Source organism: Sus scrofa, chromosome 2, assembly GCF_054392235.1.
Source record: "Sus scrofa isolate SSC_HxYL_T2T_F1_AM1 chromosome 2, Sscrofa_HxYL_maternal_Yorkshire_Landrace_v2.0, whole genome shotgun sequence".
In the NCBI taxonomy this organism is placed as follows: domain Eukaryota; kingdom Metazoa; phylum Chordata; class Mammalia; order Artiodactyla; family Suidae; genus Sus; species Sus scrofa.
In genome coordinates this window covers 113,549,246-113,572,277 of record NC_139384.1, presented here as the reverse complement: position 1 = coordinate 113,572,277, position 23,032 = coordinate 113,549,246, and the positions used below count along the sequence as shown (strand labels likewise).

General features: G+C 37.7%; 1 protein-coding gene and 1 long non-coding RNA gene across 2 annotated transcripts in view; one reads left to right on the top strand and one right to left on the bottom strand.

Moving 5' to 3' along the window:
- The window catches only part of PCSK1 (proprotein convertase subtilisin/kexin type 1), a 46,103-nt gene extending 35,242 nt beyond the window's left edge, over positions 1-10,861 (top strand). Inside the window, 4 exon segments of the mRNA NM_214038.2 lie at positions 1,616-1,773; positions 3,141-3,274; positions 5,127-5,288; positions 7,783-10,861. Of these exon segments, the coding sequence (NP_999203.2) occupies positions 1,616-1,773; positions 3,141-3,274; positions 5,127-5,288; positions 7,783-8,160 (832 nt within the window). The 3' untranslated portion in view covers positions 8,161-10,861.
- Positions 1-22,603, bottom strand: part of LOC106508433 (uncharacterized) — a 268,215-nt gene extending 245,612 nt beyond the window's left edge. The window contains exon 1 of the long non-coding RNA XR_014838401.1: positions 22,397-22,603. This is a non-coding gene — a long non-coding RNA (uncharacterized LOC106508433). The remainder of the gene's footprint in view (positions 1-22,396) is intronic.
- Between the last annotated feature and the right edge of the window lie 429 nt (positions 22,604-23,032).

Below are 23,032 nucleotides of genomic sequence, written 5' to 3'. Positions count from 1 at the left end.
TAGTGTCATATCATCTGAAAACAGTGATAGCTCTCCTTTTCCAATTTGGATTACTTTTATGTATTTTTCTTCTCCAATTGCCATGGCTAGTATTTCCAAAACTATGTTGAATAAAAGTGGTGAAAGTGGACATCTTTGTTTTGTTCCTCATCTTAGTGGATATACTTTCAGTTTTTCACCATTGAGAATGATGTTAGCTGTGGGTTTGTCATATACAGCTTTTATTAGCTGAGGTAGGTTCCTTCTATGCCCACTTTCTGGATAGTTTTTGCTGCTATTACTTTTCACGTCATATCCATTATATCACTTCCAAGCCCAATGTCATGAAACTTTTCCTTGTGTTTTTTTCTAAGAGTTTTACAGTTTTAGGACTAATGGGTGGGTTTATTTCTTGGATCTCTATTCTGTTCTGTTGGCTTGTAAGTCTGTCTTTATGCCAGTGCCATACTGGGTTTTTTTGTTTGGTTGGTTGGTTGGTTGTTTTTTTTTTTTTTTTGGTCTTTTTAGGGCCATACCTGTGGCATATGGAAGTTCCCAAGCTGGGGTTGAATCAGAGCTGCAGCTGCAAACCTATACCACAGCCACAGCAGTGCAGGATCTGAGCCTCATCTGCAACCTACACCACAGCTCACAGCAATGTTGGATGCTTTAACCCACTGAGTAAGGCCATGGATTGAACCTGCATCCTCATAGATACTAGTCGAGTTTGTTACCACTGAGCCATGACAGGAACTCTAGTGCCACATTTTTAATTGAAGCATAGTTAATGTACAATATTAAATAAGTTACAAATGTACAATACAGTGATTCACAATTTTTAAATGTTATACTCCATTTATAGTTATAAAATATTGGCTGTATTCCTTGTGTTGTACACTATATCTTTATAGCTTATTTTATATGTAATGGCTTGTACCTTAGTCCCCTACTCCTATACTGCACCTCACCCCTTCCCTCTCCCCACCAGTAACCATTAGTTTATTCTCTATATCTGTGAGTCTGTTTCTTTTCTGTTATATTTACTAGTTTGTTGTATTTTTTAGATTCCACATATAAGTGATATCATACAGTAATTGTCTTTCTGTCTCGATTTATTTCACTTAGCATAAATCCCTCTAAGTCCATCCATATTGTTGTAAATGCCCAAATTTCCTTTTTATGGCTGTGTGTTTATTCCACATCTTTATTCATCTGTTGAGAAACACTTAGGTTACTTTCATATCTTGGCAATTGTAAATAATACTGCTGTGAATATTATGGTGCACATATCTTTTCAAATTAGTGTTTTTTGGGTTTTCAGTACCATACTGTTTTGATTTCTGTATCTTTGTACTATATTTTGAAACTAGGAACTTTGATGCTGCCAGCTTTGGTCTTCCTTCTCAAGATTGATTTGACTATGTGTCTTTAGATGGTTCTATATAAACTGCAGAGTTATTTTTTTTTCTATTTCTGTAAAAACTTTGTTTTCTTATACATTAAAATAATACCTAATCCTGAACTGGGTTCTACTTATAACAAGGAGAGACAACATGTACTTAAGAGTGTTATGTACACTATTCCCATAACATTCAGAGATACACTTTGTTCAGCGATGATTCTTTAATGTATTTAGAGCCCTGAAAGCTAATGGAGAAGTTATTATTGAAATCCCAACAAGAGCTTGTGAAGGACAAGAGAATGCTATCAAGTCACTGGAACATGTGCAATTTGAAGCAACAATTGAGTATTCCCGCAGAGGAGACCTCCATGTCACCCTCACTTCTGCTGCTGGTAAGTTTCAAGAAAAAAATTCAAGAACTTTTTCTAAACCATGTGTTTAAATTTTTAAGGGTAAATTAAAGGATTTCAAATCAATGATTTTTTTTTGGTTTATATATAGGCCTAAGACTCCCAAAAGATATTTTCAGGTCTTAAAATATGCTTTTGTTCTTTTCTTTTTATTTTTGGCATCAGAACTCTGCCCTGCTCATTCCAACTGATCCTTGGATAAGCAGAGAATGAGGTCTAATCAGATAATAACAATTAATAAACCCTTCTGGAGTTATGTATTTTCAAACTGTGTTCATTTTCCCAGGTCACCAATCTATCATTTCTCTCACGTAATCCATTACTGGAAGTTACTCTAAAAATTAATTAAGCTGATAGATAAGACACATCCAAGAAATTGGTTGAAAAACTGAGAGTTCTAATCCATGGAAAAGAGGGGAAAAAAAAAAAACTAACAAATTTTCCAAAATGATATCATTAAGGCCATATGATTTGATATACAAACATTTGCCCTTTCCTGAGAAGATACTAAGTCAGATAAAAAGATCATGGATGGGAAGGAGCTTGTGAAACATAAAGCCAAACACAACAAGGAGAAGCTGTCCTAGTACTTGTTCAAGTTTTAGTAGGTTTCAACTGACTAAATTCAATACCTATAGGTGATGTCTGAAAAAAAGATGAGCTATCCCCATGATGTCCTTTGAGGATATGAACTTCTGAGAGGTTTGGAGTAGGCATCATTAATTTTGGAATTATACTTTCTTGCTACCTTGGAAGTGGCCTTAAATATTGATGAATGCCTTCTCATCATCCTGATGGCCCATAGTTCATTTAACACTTTCTCTCCAACAGTATTATTTATTGATCTATGGAGAGCTTGATTTGAAAATAAGTTACTATTACTAGCAGTTTTAATATAACAAGAGATTAGTAAATGTTTAATTTTTTTATTATGTCTATGCTAGATTATAGCCTCAGGCACCTGTTAAATTTTCAAAATTTTCTGTTAAATTTCAAAATGACATTTCCAATAAAATGTATGTTAGGTCTTTGACTCTCTTCTTTAATGTAATTCATAAACATAGCTCTCTGAGTTCTTATTCAAATAAACCTTACTCAATATATTTACGCATTGTTTATTTTTCTACAATATTCATTGAGAACTTTTATATGCCAGACAATGTACTAAGTACTGTGAATAAAAACATTTTTTCCCTTGAGAATATCTTCATCCCAGTGTCATACTCAAAGGGAAAATAAAGAGGACTCATTTCTCCCAGTTTCCATTTTCAGTTATCAGATGCTAGAGTGTGTGCTAGTATCAGTGCTGTTAGGACACTCATTAACTTGTGTTTGTTGCATGAAACTAGGAACCGGCACTGTACTGTTGGCAGAAAGAGAGCGGGATACATCTCCTAATGGCTTTAAGAATTGGGACTTCATGTCTGTTCATACATGGGGAGAGAATCCCATAGGCACTTGGACTTTGCGAATTACAGACATGGTAAGTAGGAATGAAAGGATACAGACCACGTGCTCACTTTTAAACACTTTGAAGCACTTGTAGTAAAGTTTGTGTCATCAATAAGTGTCCATAGGAACTTTGACGACTCATTAAGAGGTAATGGGAAGGAAAGAAGTGTTTCAAGTTCTGTCCCCTTGGCTGTATCAGTGATAATTCTTTTAAAAAGTAGGCACTAGTCATATAAGAAGGAAGAAAAGGTATTTGATACACAATGCAATAGTGTAGGACAAATTCAAGTGTTCCCATGACAGAACATAGCCAGCCACATGACCCACTCAGCCACCAGAATCAGCTGTATTCACACATGCGTACTTAAATGCTCCACTGTGACACTCTGCTGGGGTCATATGAAGACTTTTACCAATATTTACTGCAGGGGCTATTTAGAAGTAGCTCACTTGTTAGACAATATGTCATATTAATAAGATTTTTGGGGGTTTGTTTTAGTTAGGAAACAAAAGCATTCCTCAGTTATCTGCTTTGCTAACACTCTGGTATTCTTCTATAATCATAATATATTGTCCCCCAAATACAGTGAGAAGTGTCTGAGCAAAAAGCTGAATGCAGTTGATTTATTTCATATCATTTCTCCTTCATTTCCTATATAATGGGCATACAAATGAACGGCGTTTCAGTCTGAGTTCTCCCAAGGTGGCAGTGCTATAAGTATCAGTAGCACCGGATTTAATGTCTAAACAACTTTTAAAAAGTAAATGATTTTAAATTCCTGGAGATGTCAATTAAATTAATACAAATTCTATACTCATTGTTACTTTTTTCCTCTGAGAATAGCTTTCACCTAAAAACTGTTAAAATTGTGATTTAGCAACACACGTTGTGAGAATTCCTGCTCTCTAGGGAGAACAAGAAAACATTTTTAGTTGATGGTCCTGTTCCTGACCTTGGCCTCCATTTTTTAACTCCATTTCACCAGAAGGAAACTCAGAAGACCTGCTTACCAAGATGGGACTATTTTATATCGTCTGCAATATCTGACTCTACCGTTTTAGATTTTTTAGATATTTTAGATTTCAGCACATTACTTTTAACCTAATTGTTAAAAGTAATGTGAATTATCGCTCCTTCTATAAATATACAGTTTGTAAGGACTAGTTAATGCTGAAGGCTTTTCATCATACTCCACAGACTTTTTTTTCCAATGGAATGTTTCTACAGGTTGATGACTGGTAAATATAATTCTCATTATAGAAGGTATGAATACATCCAACATGGAAAATAAGGTTCATGAAGAGAATTCTCCTTTTTTAGGGCTGCACCCACAGCATATGGAGATTCCCAGGCTAGGGGGGTCGAATTAGAGCTACAGCTGCCAGCCCACACTACAGCCACAGCAACGCAGGATCTGAGCTGTGTCTGCAACCTATACCACAGCTCACAACAACATCAGATCTTTAACCCACCGAGCAAGGCCAGGGATCGAACTCCTGCAACATCATGTTAATGGTTTGTAAATAGTTAATCAGTTTGTAAATCCTTGAACTTGTCATGAGTCCTTTTTTTTTGGCCACACTGGCAGCATGTGGAAGTTCCTAGGACAGGGATCAAACCTGTGCCAAAGCTGTAACCAGAGCCACATCAGTGACAACACTGACTCCTTAACCCATGGAGCCATGAGGGAACTCCTCAGCTATCCATTTTTATAGCAGGAGTGAGTCCAGTGATTTACGTCTTGCTACACAGTGCTCAGCACATGAATTACATGGAATTTTAAAATTAGATTTTAACTGTAAAATCTCTTTTAGCTTTTTGGAAGGAGTTTGTTTCATATTGCTTAGAACATACACTGAAATTACGTATGCTTATTCCTTAGTCTGGAAGAATGCAAAATGAAGGCAGAATCGTGAACTGGAAGCTGATTCTGCATGGCACCTCTTCCCAGCCAGAACACATGAAACAGCCCCGAGTGTACACGTCCTACAACACGGTGCAGAATGATCGCAGAGGCGTGGAGAAGGTGGTGGATTCCGAGGAGGTCTGTGCTGCTCTGTTCTTCCTGGAAGGTTCTTTTTTGAACCGTAGTAGACAACATAGTGGGCGAGGCAGCCCCTTACTTTTAAGCAGGAAGTGAGTCCAACATGTGTCCAGAGGAAGGAATAGGAGGCATTAAACTGTTTATTTTTCATAGGAAATTGTTTCATTCATTTATTCTTTTACCCAAAATTTAGAAATTAAAATTAATGAGTTAACCATCGTGGCTCAGCAGTTAGCGAACCCGACTAGCATCCATGAGGACACGGGTTTGATCCCTGGCCTCACTGAGTGGGTTAACGATCAGTGTTGCTGTGAACTGTAGTGTAGGTCGCAGACATGGCTCAGATCTCAGGTTGCTGTGTCTGTGGTGTAGCCGCGGCTACAGCTCCGACTGGAGCCCTAGCCTGGGAACCTCCATATGCTGCAGGTGCAGCCCTGAAAAGACAGAAAGACCAAAAAAGAAAAAAAAAAATTAATGAATTCAAAACCATTCAATTCTCTAACATGAATTTTTTGTTTATAAAAATACCAAATTTTAAAGAGAGCTGTCCTTTTGTATGATCACATACACCTAACATTTGAATTGCACTTAGTTTTTAGGCATTTTTCACACTTAAATTTTTCTCATTTAATCATCCTTGTAACCTAGAAGGGATAGACCTCAGTATGTCCATTTTGCTGAAAGAAGACCAAGGGTCAAGCGGTCAAGTCTTGCAGGCTTCTCTTTTCTAACTCCTTACCTTATACTTCTCAGCAACACCAGGAGAGCAATGGGATCACAATTTCTCTCAGGAAATTGCAGAGGATCCCTCTAGTCAGTCAGTTATATTCCGTCTCATCCTACCAAGGCCTCTGGCTTCTCTCTTATCAGATGGTGGCAGAAAACACATTTTCCTTATCTCTGTATCCCCCAGCCTCTACCCCAGTGCCTCAGATGTGTTAGGTAGGTTATCAGCATTTCTTGCATGAGCTTCCTTGAATAGTTCTGGTTCTGTGCTGGGTTGGAAGATACAAAAATATTATTTATTCAAGAAACTTTTTTTCTTTTAACAATATTGAATTTGTTTTCTCTTTTTCAATCTGTATGCTTTTACTTCTTTTTTTACATTTTTCCTTTTTTTATCTTTTATTTATGTGTATATATTTTTTCCTACTGTACAGCATGGTGACTCATTTACACTTACATGTATACATTCTTATTCAAGAAACTTTTAGGGGTTCCTATCATGGCTCAGTGGTTAACAAATCCGACTAGGAACCATGAGGTTGCGGGTTTGGTCCCTGCCCTTGCTCAGTGGGTTAATGATCCGGCATTGCCGTGAGCTGTGGTGTAGGTTGCAGACGCGGTTCGGATCCCGTGTTGCTGTGGCTCTGGCATAGGCCGGTGGCTACAGCTCCAATTAGACCCCTAGCCTGGGAACCTCCATATGCCGCACGAGCGGCCCAAGAAATAGCAAAAAAAAAAAAACAAAAAACTTTTAAATGAGCTGTGTGAAGGCCTCAGTTCATATTCTGGCCCCAGTTATATTCTATAGAATAGCTTTCCTCTGGGACCCCACCCTGGAGGCCTCCTCCTCACAGTCCTTATGGGTATTTCTTCCTCCAAGATTCCTTAAGGAGTATTAAGAGGCCTCTGTGAATGTTAAAATATTGAAATACTTCCACAACAGTTGACAAAGAGCTGCTTCTCTGGTCTCTCCAGTTCCCCTGTTCCCAGCCCACCACCCCAGCCTCTTCCCAGTCCCCTTCTTACATCTCAGTGGCTGAAAGGGTAGCTCCTGACAGAGCAGGAGGCTTTCAGGAAGCTGCCTACACATGACAGCACTATTGGTGCCTCTGTGTGAGTTATTCCCTAATTTAATATCAGCTTCTTCCCAAAACATAGGCGAAAGACTGGTAAACTGTTCATTTTCCATAGGATGAAACCCTATTATTTTTTAAAATTTTTTTCACACAGAATTTAGAAATTAAAATTAATGAATTTAGTATTATTAAATTTCCTAACATGAGTGCTCCTACAGCAGACTGACAAGTGAAGGAGGCCGAGAGGTATGCGTTCTTACATACATCAGCGCATTCCTTCTCCAAAACCACTATAAATGGAGGGACTCTTATAGCCATTTTACAGCTGAAGTCCAGGGAGTTTAGAAAGGTGTCAAAGGTTCATCGTCAGTGAGAAAATGAGGACTGAAACCTGAGTCAATGCAAGTCCAAGCCCTGTGCTCTCTCCGTCCGCCCACCCCCACCCACTTCTTGAGGGGCAGGCAGTGGGCATATGCTGCTAAAAACAACAGCTTGGATGCTTCTCAATAATGATAATATTTACAATCCTACTTTATATATATATATATGTAAGTATATATAGTATATATAATACTTATACACTATATATAATACTTATTATATAACAATAATAGTGTTACTAAGTAATAACGGCTTGCCTCCTCCTAAATAATGAGCCTTCTCCCCTTTGCTGGTGGCTTTCTGTGTTTCAGGAGCAGCCCACACAGGAGAACCTGAATGAGAGCCCTCTGGTATCCAAAAGCCCCAGTGGCAGCAGTGTGGGGGGCCGAAGGGAAGAGCTGGCAGAGGGTGCCCCATCTGAGGCCATGCTCCGACTCCTGCAAAGTGCTTTCAGCAAAAACTCTGCCCCAAAGCAATCACCAAAGAAATCTGCAAGTGTGAAGCTCAACATTCCTTACGAAAATTTCTATGAAGCCCTGGAAAAGCTGAACCAACCTTCTCAGCTTAAAGACTCTGAGGACAGTCTGTATAACGACTATGTGGATGTTTTCTACAACACGAAGCCTTACAAGCACAGGGACGACCGGCTGCTACAAGCTCTGGTGGACATTCTAAGGGAGGAAAATTAACACAAGTGTGTGGTCCTAAGTTGGAAATGTTCATGCTTCTTCCTTCCCCTTAGATTTTTGCCTGTGTCTGAAGTAGGTGTTTTGTCATTGACTCTTCTGCTTATAATATTCCCTGTGGTACCTTTTCTTTTTCCTTCCAAACTGGATATTTCAAAGCTATGAGCTCAAGCAGTAAATCCAACATCCTGAATTGATTATAGCTCTTTCAAAACATGTCTTCCCTGCCTGTGCAAGTAAAATGTTTTGTTCTTTCTGGAGCCACGGTTCTCATGTGGTCCCTGTACCACATGAGAACGCCCCCTCGGGCCCTCCCATTTCATTTCTGCAAAGAAAAGGCATAACCTGGGCAGTAGATTAATTTGAAAAAGTAATCTGCAAAAGATGAGAGGAAGGAAGACTGTTGTTAATAGCTTGTCCCCTGTCGTTGCCATGTCATTATTGGGTTTGATGCCAGAGAAGGGTTTGGAAAGTCTCTACTGATAGAGTTCAATATCAGATTCATACCCTGGGCTTTTCTTCTCTACGTACTGCTCACTCAGGAAGTGGCCATGAGGTCATCTGGGGGAAAGACTTGGCTATTTAGATCCAGAAACTGGCCTCCAACCCAGCGTTGCCTGGTTTGAGCAGTTTTAAACCATTCTTCTTTGGTTGGTGTGCCATGGAGAAGTCTTCATGGACCTAAAGGTGGCGGTGACTCATGCTGTGAGCTCTGGCCTTCCTCTTCTCCTCCTGCCTTCTCTTTTCTCAGCCACAAACTAAATACTGAGAGAGCTATTTACACCACTTTCTAGGATAAACTTGTACCTGGGACTTGGCAGGTTCCTGGTCATAATTTTTTGTAATAATCATAATAAGAAACAACTCATAACTTGGAAAACCACTGTACTAACAGGAAACTATTCCTATTAGGGAGAGCTGATGGGAGGTTTTGTTTTGTTTTGTTTTGTTTTTAATTCTATTCATTAGAATAGGTTCTTCTGGATGTTAGAAACTGAGTGTTCATTTCTTGGCACTAAGCACCCTTCTCCAATCTTCCAGATCATAGGATCCAAGTTCTCAGCACATTGCTTCCAAGCCTCAATTTAGGACAGAAGCTGGCAGCCCAGAGGCAACATTTGTCCTTCAGGTAGATTTTGTTTGGCCTGTTAAATGTTTTTAAAATGTGAGTGATTATTGAAAATAAGAGATTTCCCGTAAAACCTGATTCTCAGACCCTACCTCATGGCAACAGTTGGCTGGAGCTGAGTAGCAGCTACCCAGCCAGTCTTGAACACCATGTCCCCATGATACCCTGTTCCATGCTGTTTACAGTGGCCACCTTACAGGTCAGCTAAATAGGCATTTAATTTTGTCCACTCTTGCACTAAATGAAGATGTACAAAGTGTAAATGCATTTGGCAAAAAATATCCCCAACTTCTTTCAGACAAGATTTGTATGATAATAATTATAACAATTTGTCATAATCCAACTAATTTATAGGCCAAAAAAAAAAAATGGTATTTTAAACTCCTGAAAGTACCTCTGAAATCCTGTTTAACTTCTATGTTTAATCTCACCTCCCTCAGATGCTTAGTTATCCTAATTCATTAACTGCCAACTCCCTAGCTTCCCACTCACTGACATCCTCCCACTGAGCTTGCTGTTTGCAGTTCTTCCATGAAGCCTGAACTTCATCTGGCCACCTATGTACTAGACCAGGGAGAGAACTACTTTGAGCTAGATCAGGAAGACAACCCTAGCGTCTGGCAGGTTGCTTTAAACTGTGTTTGTAAGACAAACTTTCACCTCCTATTCTACATTTGTGTTTGTGCAGAATGAGGATTATTTCCAGGGCAACACAGCAAACTTGAAGGAGATTCGGCAGCATCCCTCTATCCTTGAAAGTATCATGTCGTTTGGCACATAGTGTTGGGTAGAATTTTTTAAATTGCAGCACATCAAAAACTATTAAATAAAGCTGAAAAGGACCAGAGAGTTATCAGATACATTTTCAACTGAAAAAATAAAGCTAAGGCCGAGAGAGGCCAATAGGAATAAATGAAAATTCATCCTATCCCCAATCCTAATCTAGTGCTAATTGAATGGCACTTTCGCTTTCATTCTTCTAACAGTATCTTTTCCTGGTTAAAACCCCAACCAACTCATTGGATTGTAGACAAAGGTTCACTCTAGAGAAGCTTTAATTGTTAAATAAAAGTCTTGTTTGAATGTTTCCAACCTGGAATATATTGTTCAGACATAAAATATTTTTGTCAGTCTTTCTTAGTGCCTGTGTGGATTTTTGTGAAAATGTAAAGAGGAAACTTATATAATATTCCCCTCAGAATTTTAAACTATATTTTCTTTACAGGTATTTGTAATGCTTTACCAAATGCTTTTATCAAACAGAATTTTAAAAGGTATAATAAATTATATTAAAAACCAAAATTTTCCTGAGGATAAGAAAGTTTCATCAATAAAATATTTTTGAAAGGCATGTCCTTCTGTCAGTGGGAAAAAAACGTGTAATATGTATGTGGTATGATATTAAAAATATTTGTCTAACAACCGAATATAATGTGTAGCTGAAATAAATATGTATGGTCCTAGCATTTTTAAGGGAATTCTTACATTATACACTTGATGTATTAACAAGAATATGTACACTATGCTTGTTAATCAAAAGAATAAATGGTTTCTCACTAAGTCAAAAAGAAAAAAGCTCATGTTGCCAACAAAAATAGGATCTTCTTTTCTCATTTTATTTCCCAAATGAACTGTAAAAAAAAAAAAAAAAAGGTTTACATTAAGAAGTTAGACAGGCTTTCTTGAAGGCAATTTAAGCATCTACTTAAATAGGTGTATTCCATTTTCCTTTATAGACCAGTCTTGCAGCTTTTTGACAACATACAGAGTTATATGACTGAGCCTTAACTGAAGTGTTGAGGGAAGAAACAAACAAACAAAAACTACAGAGACTTAGTGCATGCGAGAGAAGTCCCATTCAACAGTCCCTCATCATGACTTTGTTTATAGGCCTGTGGCATATGGAGGTCCCCAGACTAGGGATCAAATTGGAGCTGTAGCTGCTGGCCTGCCCCACAGCCATAGCAACACAGGATATGAGCCACGTCTGTGACCTACACCATACCTCATGGCAATGCTGGATCCTTAACCCACTGACCAAGACCAGGGATTGAACCTGAATCCTCATGGATGCTAATCAGATTTGTTTCCACTGAGCCACAATGAGAACTCCTGAAATTTTTATTTTTAAGGGTCTGTCTTAGCTTAGTTCCTCCTGAAAGCAGAGCCTCAGATGATGAATGACTGTGTACAGGTAGTTATTTAGGAGCTAACAGTGGACAGTAAAAATGACTTACACATACCTGCAAGGAGCATGGAATGACACTGATCAGCATAAGACTTCCCAAAGACCAGAATGGGTGCTATAGCTGATACTGGCTTTGGTAGACGGTAGCTCAGAGCAGACACAAATGCTTCCCTCTCTCCCCCCACCCCCACCCCATCCAGTGCCTTCATAGTCTACTAGCCTCTACCAGAAGCTGGATGAAACCCCAGGGGAGGGAAGAAGACTTGATTGGCTCAAATCAAGTTCTCACTGCTTGCTAGAAAGGCAACTTTTAACAGAAACAAAGTTCTGCTAAAAAAAATAAAGTTAACTTTTGTTCACTTGGGTTTTGGCTTGCAATTTGTACTTGTACAATTGGTATTGTCTGTACATTGCTACATAGATATTAGGTAAGCATTACTCTATCATCAGTGTATGTACAAAGAGGTGATCAGAGTCATGTGTGTGTCTGCCATTCTCAGCGCAATGTGCAAAGCAGGCAAAAATCACTTTCCTGGTTTCTATACTGGGCCTCTGTGTGCTACTTCCAGACAATTTGCCTGGAATGTCACACAGCACTTTCATAAATTCTCATCCACACCCGCACATCCTCCACCTCTACAGAAGCCCATGTTGTAGGTATCTTCACTGAATATCTACCTGCGGAAGGGGCCACAAGCTCAAAAATGGTTCTTGTTCATGGAAGAAGGTAAGGCGGAAACATTCTCAGATGTGTTCCTGCAAGGCTACCATAATTGTTCCCTTCCACACAAGTTCCTTCATACTTGTCTCCAGCAGTGCCAGCAGCGGGTGCTTTATAAATCTAGAAATGTTTGATCAGCTACGCCTTAAGTCCTTTACAGTTACTTCTTGCATCATCATTATTAAAGGGAAAAAAATTATGAAAATGTAATAGCAACACAAAGTGGCTAGAGGTGTGGGCTCTTGAGTCAGCCACAAGTGAATTTGAATTCTGGCTCTATTGCAGCCTAGCTGTGTGCCCTTGAGAAGGATACTTCACCTCTTTGGGCCTTATTTCTTCATTTATGACAATGAAGTCCACCACTTTAGGATTAAACAAGGGGATAATGCAGATAAATAATTTAGTATGATTCCTGCAACTAATAAATATTCAATAAATGTTCGTTTTTATTATTAATGAGACAGTTGCTCTTATTATCATTATGGTGCTGTGAAAAGAAAATGGACTTTAGAGCCAAAGAGATTAGAATTTGCACCTCTTATCTACAAATCCAAGAAAGGAGAAAAATTAGAATCAATGTAGAAGATGGAAATACTGCAAATTATCACTGGTCAAAGTGATGTTGCTCAGGGAATTGTCATTCCGACGGGAATCTTCCTCTCCTGAAGCTACTCTGGAAACCATTTAATTGTAGCAGTGTAGACTGGACTACAAGGAGATGGGAGTGTCAAAGGGATAGTTCAGACTCAAAGAACAGTTACCTAAGGCCAAGGAAAGCCAGAAGTGACAAATGAAGAGAAAGGAGATTATGAAAAAAAGGAAATCATTTGCTTAATTTTGTCTTATGTCATCATTTTGTATGTGTGCAATGAATTGGAGTACCAATTTTCAAGTGCAAACATTTATAAAGCATTAAAAAATACTGATATTAATATACAATAATGAAAAACAATGAATCCTTAATCATATCTGCAGCACAATGCATCGTTTAATCAAGTTCTCATGAGAACTGTAAAAGTAATAGGAAATGAATAATGTAAGTGTCCCTATTTTGTAGATTAGAAAAATCGAGGCAGAGAGAGGTACTGTGGTTTGGTCAAGGTCACATAGATAACAAATAATAGAGGTGTGATTTTAACCTGGTAGTAATTCCAGACCCCAGGCTATGCCTTATATTAACAAGACAAAAAGGTGATATAATATTTTAAAAATGGGAATCAAATGAGAATTGTGTCTTTTTTTGCTTTTAGAATTAAAAAAAAAAAGGAAACAGAAATAGCTTTTATTAAGTGAACATTTGCTACATGTTAAGGACATAGATTCTATATTTTCACAATGAGATAATAATTTATTATAATGGATGTTTTATTTCTAATACTTGCACTATGCTATAAGGGAACTCTTTTAACAGATGAGGAAAATGAGATTCAGAGAAGTTAAGTCACTTACCCAAGGTCACACAACTAAGCCAGAATTTTATAACTGGTCTATGTGACCTGGACTTTTCACTATGCTATCCTGTTCGAATTCTTGGTTCTACTTCCAATTTATTCAAACTGACCCACAGTAGACTATCTTATGCTTCCAAAAATGACTAGATAGATTTTCTATTGCTTCTTCAAATTTCTCAAATCTCAATCAATTTTTAAATGAGAGAGGCCATTATCCTTATCAGTAATCACTCTTTGACCTATCTTGAAATGAACCAAAGCTTTTCTCTTAGGTGACAAACAGGCCAATCCAATAGCTCAGGCATCTTTTGGATCCAGAAGCAATTCCATACAAATTTTTGTGTAGTCCAGCGCAAAGGCTACCAATACATACTGAAAACCAGGATAATGCTAACCTGGGCACAAACTCCAGGAGTTTTTTGCTATGTTGGGCCGTTTAATTTTTCTCCCCATTCTTTGCCTTTCCTGCCTTGATGCATATCTTTTCTCCCCAAAGTGTATTCTTTAGCACATTAATTAGTGGTGTGTGTGTGTGTGTGTGTGTGTGTGTGTGTTTTAAAAAGGGATACCCTGGCCCTGTATATTTGTCAAACAGTGAATGAAAAACTGAATTTTTGTATTTCTTTATTGCAGGTGTTCTCAGAAGTCCTCTCAATACAGTGATGTGCATTCTAATTCTTCAAGAGAGAGATTCATTTCACCAGACAGAATCCATTTTTCCTGGACTATCTTTCGGGATCAGTGTTCTCTTAGTCTACTTGGGGAGACATGATCTTCCAGCAAATTATCTCCAGTTAAGACTTTCCCAGCGTGATTTTGGGTTCTATCAGAAGGCTTATGATTACCACATGGCTGATTATTTCTGAGAGTGTACCACTTGTGCTTCTCCTTGCATCAGTACAAAATACTTGGCACCAGCCAGCTGACAGAAAACAGGTGCCAACTGTTGTCAATGAGGAGATGGGTCAGAGCCCACCCACAGCGATCTCTAGGGAGAGCTGGAACTCTTCTTCATGGGGGGAGACCACTGAGATAAGCAAAGAGGGAACCTACCCAGTCACACATGTCCCTAATAGAGTGGCCATTGTTCTAATCAGTTGAGTACAACTCAGTTTACCTCCATTGTCCAAACATAAGTTATTATTTCAAAAGTTTCCCATTGGATAATAATTGCATTTTGTTGCTAGAGCATATATGTGTGAGTGGTCTTCTTGGCTCACAGACGACAATGCACTTGGCTAAACTGTTTGCTTCCCACCACAATCAGAATTGGAAGGTATTATCTATTTTTCCGTCCAAATTCCTACACATGAAAGAAATGCTGGGAAGAATTCTGGGGGAAAGTGTTTCTCCTCAATAAAAAGAGGTGCAGGAATAACTTAAATGCCCATTGACAGATGAATAGATTAGGAAGATGCAGTATATAGACACAATGGAATACTACTCAGCCATAAAGAAGAACAAAATAATGCCATTTGCAGCAACATGGATGGAACTAGAGACTCTCATACTAAGTGAAGTAAGTCAGAAAGAAAAAGACAATAAGACAAACCATATGGTAACACTTCTATCTGGAATCTAACATACAGCACAAATGAACCTTTCCACAGAAAAGAAACTCATGGACTTGGAGAACAGACTTGTGGTTGCCAAGGGAGAGGGGGAGGGGGAGGGAGTGAGATTGACTGGGAATCTTGGGTTAACAGATACAAACTATTGCCTTTGGAATGGATAAGCAATGAGATCCTGCTGTATAGCCCTGGGAACTATATCTAGTCACTTATGATAGAGCATAATGGGTGGAAAAAGAATATATATGTGTGTGTGTGTGTGTATTCTTTTTCCACCCATTATATACATATATATATATACGTGTGTGTGTGTATATATATATTCTTATATATATATATTCTTTTTCCACCCATTATATACATATATATATGTGTGTGTGTATTCTTTTCCCACCCATTATATACATATATATGTGTGTGTGTATATTCTTATATATATATATATTCTTATATATATATATTCTTTTTCCACCCATTATATATATATGTGTGTGTGTGTGTGTGTGTGTGTGTGTGTGTGTGACTGGGTCACTTTGCTGTATAGTATAAAACTGACAGAACACTGTAAAACAACTATAAGGGAAAAAATTAAAATCATTTAAAAAAAAAAAAGAGGTGCAGAAAAGGAAGCCCCTATTCTTCCTCATCCAAACTTCCTTTTATTCTGTAGGCAATGTCTCTGGGCCTGTGCCAGCCATCTTGGGCCTTCCTTTATACATAAGATCAATTTCTGGAGGAGCTCCCCTGTTCTGTAAGCTTCAGGTCTCATAAAACCTGATCGACCGCCTTCTCATCTCCCTGATCTAAGTTACCAAGTCTATTAACTCTATTCCACAGATACCTGTCAAATCTACCCATGTTTCTCCACCTCCAATCCATTATCCTGGTCCACACTGCCGTCTTCTCTCAACAGAGTTCTCCTTCATGTTCTTTCAGACTGTGACATCTCTAAATTGTGTATCTTAGACATCTCTAAATTGTATATCTTATCACACCACTCTCTTATTTGAAACCCACTGGATTTATAAGAAGATCAAAATGCTTAACCTGGTTCTGAAGGCCTGGAAAATCTGGCCCTAACCTGTCTCTATAGTTGCATGTTACCTAACAGCCTTATTCACCGCCTGGGTGTAGCACACTGGACTTTTTCTTTTATTGCAATGCCCCGAGTTAGTCTTGGGGTCATGCTATTTTGCCAGAAATGCTCTTTCTCAATTTACTGTCTGGTTAATTCCTCTCTGTTTGCTCTTCAGAACTCAATTTAAAAATCTCTTCCTTGGGGTAGACTTTCAGACCATTCTTTCAAATTAAGTTAGAACCTCTGATATATGCTCCCATACAGCATTCATTGCAAGGGCAATCACACAATTAATTGTTTAATGTCTGTCTCCCTGGATGGGATGTAAATTCTACAAACACCTCTCATGTTAACCACTATAGCCTCAAAGACTTGTACAGTTCCATATTCAAGAAGGTGAATACTCAATAAATACATACGAAATATTTTGTTGTGCATCTGGTTTATCTTCAGGGTGAGGATATTCTTTGGAAAGTAGAAATTAAGGAGCAAAATTCATATGTGTCAAGCATCCCGGATATCCAGGGTCAGCATCTCCTTCCTAGAGAGGCAGCCGAGGTACTAACTAAGTTGAGGCAAGCTGAGGTGGTTTCTTTTCTGATTCTGTCACCTTCTAGCTGCTAGATAGGTGACACTGAAGAAGTGAACCTTCATAAGTTTTGGTTTCTTCATCTGTAAAATGATGAGAGTAATTATGCTAACCTCATAGGTTGATGATTTGCTTTGGGGCACATATTTTTAAAACATCTACTATGTTTGATAGAGGCTAGAAATACAGTAATGTGCTACACGGACAAGGCATCTGCCTTTGTGGACACTGTTTTCATTCACCTTTGTATCCCGATCTACCACTATGCCTGGTATACAATAGTTTAATAGGTATTTGTGGAAGTGTCTAATAGAGTTCTTTATTTTCCTACCCATTTAGAGCACAGTTGAGAGAAAAGTGCCAATGAGTCCAAGTAGGGCAGAAGAGTCAGAGCTGATATCCACGGAAGGCTCCCTGGTGGCACGTGGGATGCTGAGCATGGTACATGGATTGTTTCATTTCATCTTCCTTCAGTGATATAGATGCATTTTTATTATCCTCATTTTATAGAAAGGGAGATTGGGCACCAAGAGCTGAAGCCACACAATCAAGGTCATGCAGCTAAGAAGCAGTGAAGTCACATTTGAGCACAGGTTACTTCACTATACTCACAGCACGCTTAAGTTTTGTCCAACTCTAGCTGAGAATCCAGAGTCCCAGGGAGAGAGGAAATGAGGAGATAAAACCAAAGCTCAGAAAAAAAAATACTGACATCAGAAAAGCAGCAGGAAAACATCTTTCTTTTCTTTCTCTAGCTATTTCCATCCAGCTGCTTTTCCTCTTCTGTTTTTATGTTCTCATTCAGGTAATAATAGACTTAACCATGTTGAGCTGTATAGTTTTATTCAACTCTATGCTATATGTCATCAGTAGAATTATTGAATCCTAAAAATGCCATATAATTCTAGGTATTTTGGTAAGGAAATGCCCTTAAAACAGAATTGTAGTCTGATTATTCCTCAGAGTGATTTCAAAGTACCTCAATGAGATGATATAATAAAAGGCAGACAGAGAAACAAGTCATATGTCAGAGGTATTAAACACAAGAAAGCCAGACAGAAGACTAGTATCTGAGATCAAAAAAGCATGTATACCACCTGGCAAAGAAAAAAGCTTCCCTGGGAGACTGAGAGCTGCATTCATGTCAGTAACCAAGATCAGCAGTCTGCAGAGCACATGAACAAAGTGTCTAAGAGGCTTTTTAAAGCTTTGTTTTTCTTTTTGACCTCTCTTAAGTATTTACATGACTGATATTAATGGTTAGTCCTAAATTTACATTCATATCTGGAGGTCATCCTAATCTATTGCTGAATACATTAACTTGCTTGGTATAGATTCACAATATTCAAGGGTAAAATCCTCCAAGAATAATTTATCAGGGTAGTGTTTTAAAATTTTGGGGGAGTTGAGTCCATTTTACACTCTTTAATAATAACAAGTTTTTGTTGATGTAGGTTCTACTTACTGGAATTTTTTTTAACCAAAAAAAAAATTATTTCCCAAATTACAGTAATAAAGCTATTGTGTACTAACATAAACAACATTTTTATGAAAAAAAAAAACTATTTCCAAAACAATAAGTTGGTGAGAAGAATGGCATTGTTTTATATTCTTGCAAAACTCTTTTAATCTCTGTCTTAACAGAACTGGATTCTGTTACTTATTTCAGCATTCAACCTGCTACAAAATTATGTTTTGGTTGAAGTTACAAAGAAAATGTAGTATCTCACATAGATATAGATGGAAAGGAAGAAAGGAAATGATATACTTGAGAGATCATCTTTGATTCTATACCGACTCAGTATTTGATTCTACACCAAGACTCAATAAGCACTTTGTTAAAGAGTAGATACTTTCTTAGAAAGTATACTCTGGAATGATATCAATAAACCTTTTCACTGACTTAAACTAAAATCCATTGGTCTATCTTTAGCTTTAAAGAGAACTTATACCCACACATAATTTTATAACACTATGCATTGATATTTGGAAAATATCAATTCAATGAGTTATGCAGATATTCCAAATGCAGGCACATTTCATCATACAATATTCTGAAAAAACACATAGCTAATAAAATCACCAATCTCATTAAATTATTTTAAGTATTAAAAGGTTGTCGGGGCAGAGCCTCCGTGCCTGCCCGCTTGCATCTCTCGCAAGCGTTCTAGCTTAATACATCTATTTTTTGCCTATCAAAAAAAAAGTTGTCAAGCTCATGGTGGTAGATACAAGTTTCCACAAATTTTAATTTCACCAGAAAGCTCAAATTTTTCATTTGCAACAAATAAAGTCAGTTGTTTTCCTTCAAGTGACAGGCTCACTATTCATTTTCAAGAAAGTTCTGCAAATATCCAATTCAGAATAACCATAGTTTTTCTGCCAGTCATTTTTTTTTTTCAAGTAAAAATGGTATGTCTTGGAAAAAACAAACAAAAAAAACAAATAGCAAGTTCAACCTGTACTCAAACAATTGCACATATTCTTTTCCTCAAGACAACCATGATAATTAGGGATACAGCAAAGTGCTTCATCAAGGGTATTCTTGAGCACCACTGGGGTTTGGGCTTTTTTCAGATTTTCCTTTTTTTGGCTGTGCCCATAACACGTGGAATTTCCCAGACCAGGGATCGAACCTGTGCCATAGCTGTAACCAGAGCAACAGCAGTGACACCAGATCCTCAATCCACTAAGCCATTTGGGAACTGTGTTTTGTTTTGTTTTGTTTTGTTTAAACCACAAATGCATGACAGTGACACATACAATGACTACTGGTATAATTGGTGCCATTGTTTTGATTCTTGCTAAGTTTTCACCATTGCCTTTGCACCATTAGTGCAAATATTGATAAAGTTAAAAAGGCAAATAGTGTCAGGATTATTATGAAAATATTTTTGGCTTTGCATACACCCTTAGAAGATGTCAAGGGCATGGGGACTTCCAGGGGTCTGTGGACAGTTCTTTGAAAAGACTCCTGGGACTTCTATGGCTACAATGAATAGGAGTGTTGAAAGTGAGAACCCTGGTCTTCTTCCTGACTTTAGAGAAAAAGCTTTCAACCTTTCACCACTGAGTATCATGTTAGCTGTGGGCTTGTTGAATATGGTCCTTATGATGCAGAGGTACATTCTTTCTATATTCAATTTGTTGAGAGTTTTTATCAAGAAAGGATATGGATTTTGTATAGTACTTTTTCTCCATCTATTGAGATGATCAAACAAATTTGATTTTTTTTATTTTCCATCTATTAACATGATGTTTCACACTTACTGATTTTCATATGTTTAATCATCCTTAAATCCCAGGAATGAATTCCACTTGATCATAGTGTATTATCAGTTTAGTGCACTATTGAGTTCAGTTTGCCAGTATTTTGTTCAAATACTAGCAGAAACAAACTTGGCAGCATCACCCTTCCTGATTTCAAACTATATTACAAAGCTATAGTAATCTAGAGTATAGTAAATACATCAAAACTTTTACATAGACCAATAGAACATAATCAAGAGTATAGAAATAGACACACACTTAGAAGGTCAACTAATATTTGATAAAAGGACCAAGAATACTCTATGGGGAAAAGACTGTCTCTTCAATAAATGACGCTGGAAAAATTGGATATTCACATGCAAAAGAATGAAACTGAACCTAGCTTACACCTCTCACAAAAATTAATTCAATAGACAAACACTTAAATTTGAGACTTGAAACCATACAACTCCCAGAAGAAAACAAAGAAAAATTTCCTTGACATTGATGTTGGCAATTATTTTGATATGGCACCAAAAGTACAAGCAACACAAGTAAAACCTAGTTGGACTATGTCCAACTAAAAAGCTTCTACAAAGCAAAGAAATGATCAAGGAAATGAAAAGGCAACCTGTCGAATGGGAGAAAATATTTACAAATAATCTATCTAGTAAGAGGTTCATATTCAGAACATATAAGAAACTCACACAACTCAAGAGCAAAAAAGAAAGGCAAAATACAACCAAATAATTGAGTTAAGAATTGGTCCAAGGCACTGAATAGACATTTTTCCAAAGAAGATATACAAACAGCCAACAGGTCCAAAGTGCTCAACATCACTAATCATCAGAGAAATGCAAATCAATGCCACTGTGAGATGTCACTTCACACCTACTCGATGAGCAATCATATTATCAGAAAGACAAGTGATAATAACTGATGAGGAAGTAGAAAAAAGAAAACCCTTGTGTACTGCTTGTGGAAAGATAAATTGGTGAAGCCACTGTAGAAAACAGTATGGAGTTTCCTAAAAAGTTGAAAATGGAACTATCATACACTCTGGCAATTCCACTTTTGGGTCTATAACTGAAGGAAATGAAATCAGTATATGGTAGAGATATCTGTACCCTCCCATTCACTGCAACATTATTTGCAACAATCAAGACACAGGAACAATCTAAGCGTCCATTGACAGACAGAGAAAAGGTTACACACACACACACACACACACACACACACACAGGTATATTACTCACCTATAAAGAATCAAGAAAATTCTGCCTTTTGTGACAATATGGATGAACTTGTGAGGGGACTATGCTAAGAGAAATAAGTTAGAGGCAGGGGCTGGCAGAGGAAGCAGATAAAAGTGGTCAAAAGGTACAAACTTCTAGTATAATATGAGTAAGTTCTGATGAGCTAATGTACAACATGGTGACTAGAGTTAACGATACTGTATATTTATTCTTGAAGTTCTTATTGCACAAACATACACACAAATTATGAATTGATGGATATATTAACTCACCTTATTATGGGAATCATTTCATAATACATACATATATCAAATCACCATGTTGAACACCTTAAACTTACACAATGTTGTATGTCAATTATATCTCAACAAACTTGGAAAAAAGCTAATAACAACTTATCCCATATGATGATTTGAGACAATGTTTATTTCCTTCATGCTACTTACATGCTCTTGAAAATATTCAAGATTTTTTTCCCTAGTGCCTTTCCTTGTATAGCTATGGGGAAAGTTAATGGAGAAAAATCCTCAAATTTAATCAGGAAAAGAATATCCAAATGTGAAGGCCTCTGAAATCTGTCAGATTTTTTTATTCTGTGGACACTTGGACTCTTCCATTTACAAAGCCCTTCTTATCTATTTCTGCTCATTTTAAGTTCTACTTCTCTGTTACTATTTTTGGTTCCTAGCATCTTAAGGTAAGACAAAAAATTAAACTTACAATGATAAGTAATGACTAATAAGCTGCCCAAGAACAACACGCATCCACCTGTGGGGAACATCTTAGTGAAAACACAACTGCTGCCCCACCTATAGCTCAGCAATGAGTATACCTGGTGATGGGTACCATATATGTCACCACTGCAAAATAAGAATCCCTCTGCCACCCCACCATGCTTGCTAGGAAATGGATCCATGTGGGACCTCATCCTCACATTGCTCCTTTCCTCATCCATCTCTTGTACAGGCGCATCTGAATGGGAAGATCTATGTCATGAGCTTTTGTACCTTAAGCAGCCAGGAATTCTGGGGCAGTCTTTTTGCATCTAATTTCAACAAGGCAGAACTCAAAATGTGGACATGATCAAGATCCAAGAAGGTGTTTTCAAAAGATATTAAGCAGCCATAGTTACCCATTGTACCCATGGGCACATGGATTATTCAGACGGAAGTTGAAAATATGCTGATCCAGAGAGAAGGTTCCAAACATTGTTCTCATTGCGTTGCATTCCCATCTCCCTCATCTAAACCTGGAGAGTGGAAATAAGAAATTATTTCAGTCTGTGATGGTTTCTATTACACCTGCTCTATGTTAAAAGTTTCAGAATAGATTACATATTCATGAGTATATAAAGGGCTTTTTTTTGTGAAATGTCCTTTTCTAAAAGACTGACTTGTTTTCTGGAAATGGATCTGTGTTATATGGTCATAAATATTTCTTACTGTATTCTCACTTGTCATAACAGCAAACAGCAGATAAAGCAAGGAGCAGAATATTTTGAATTAAAAAAAAAGTATTTGGACTGCAAAACATATGGTTCAGGCAGACATTGCTTTGGTGCCATGGAAACTCCTTTCCCCACCAAGTGTATTTGAATAGCTGGCAATTATCCAATTGTGAGTGGCATGGAAGAAGTTCTCCAC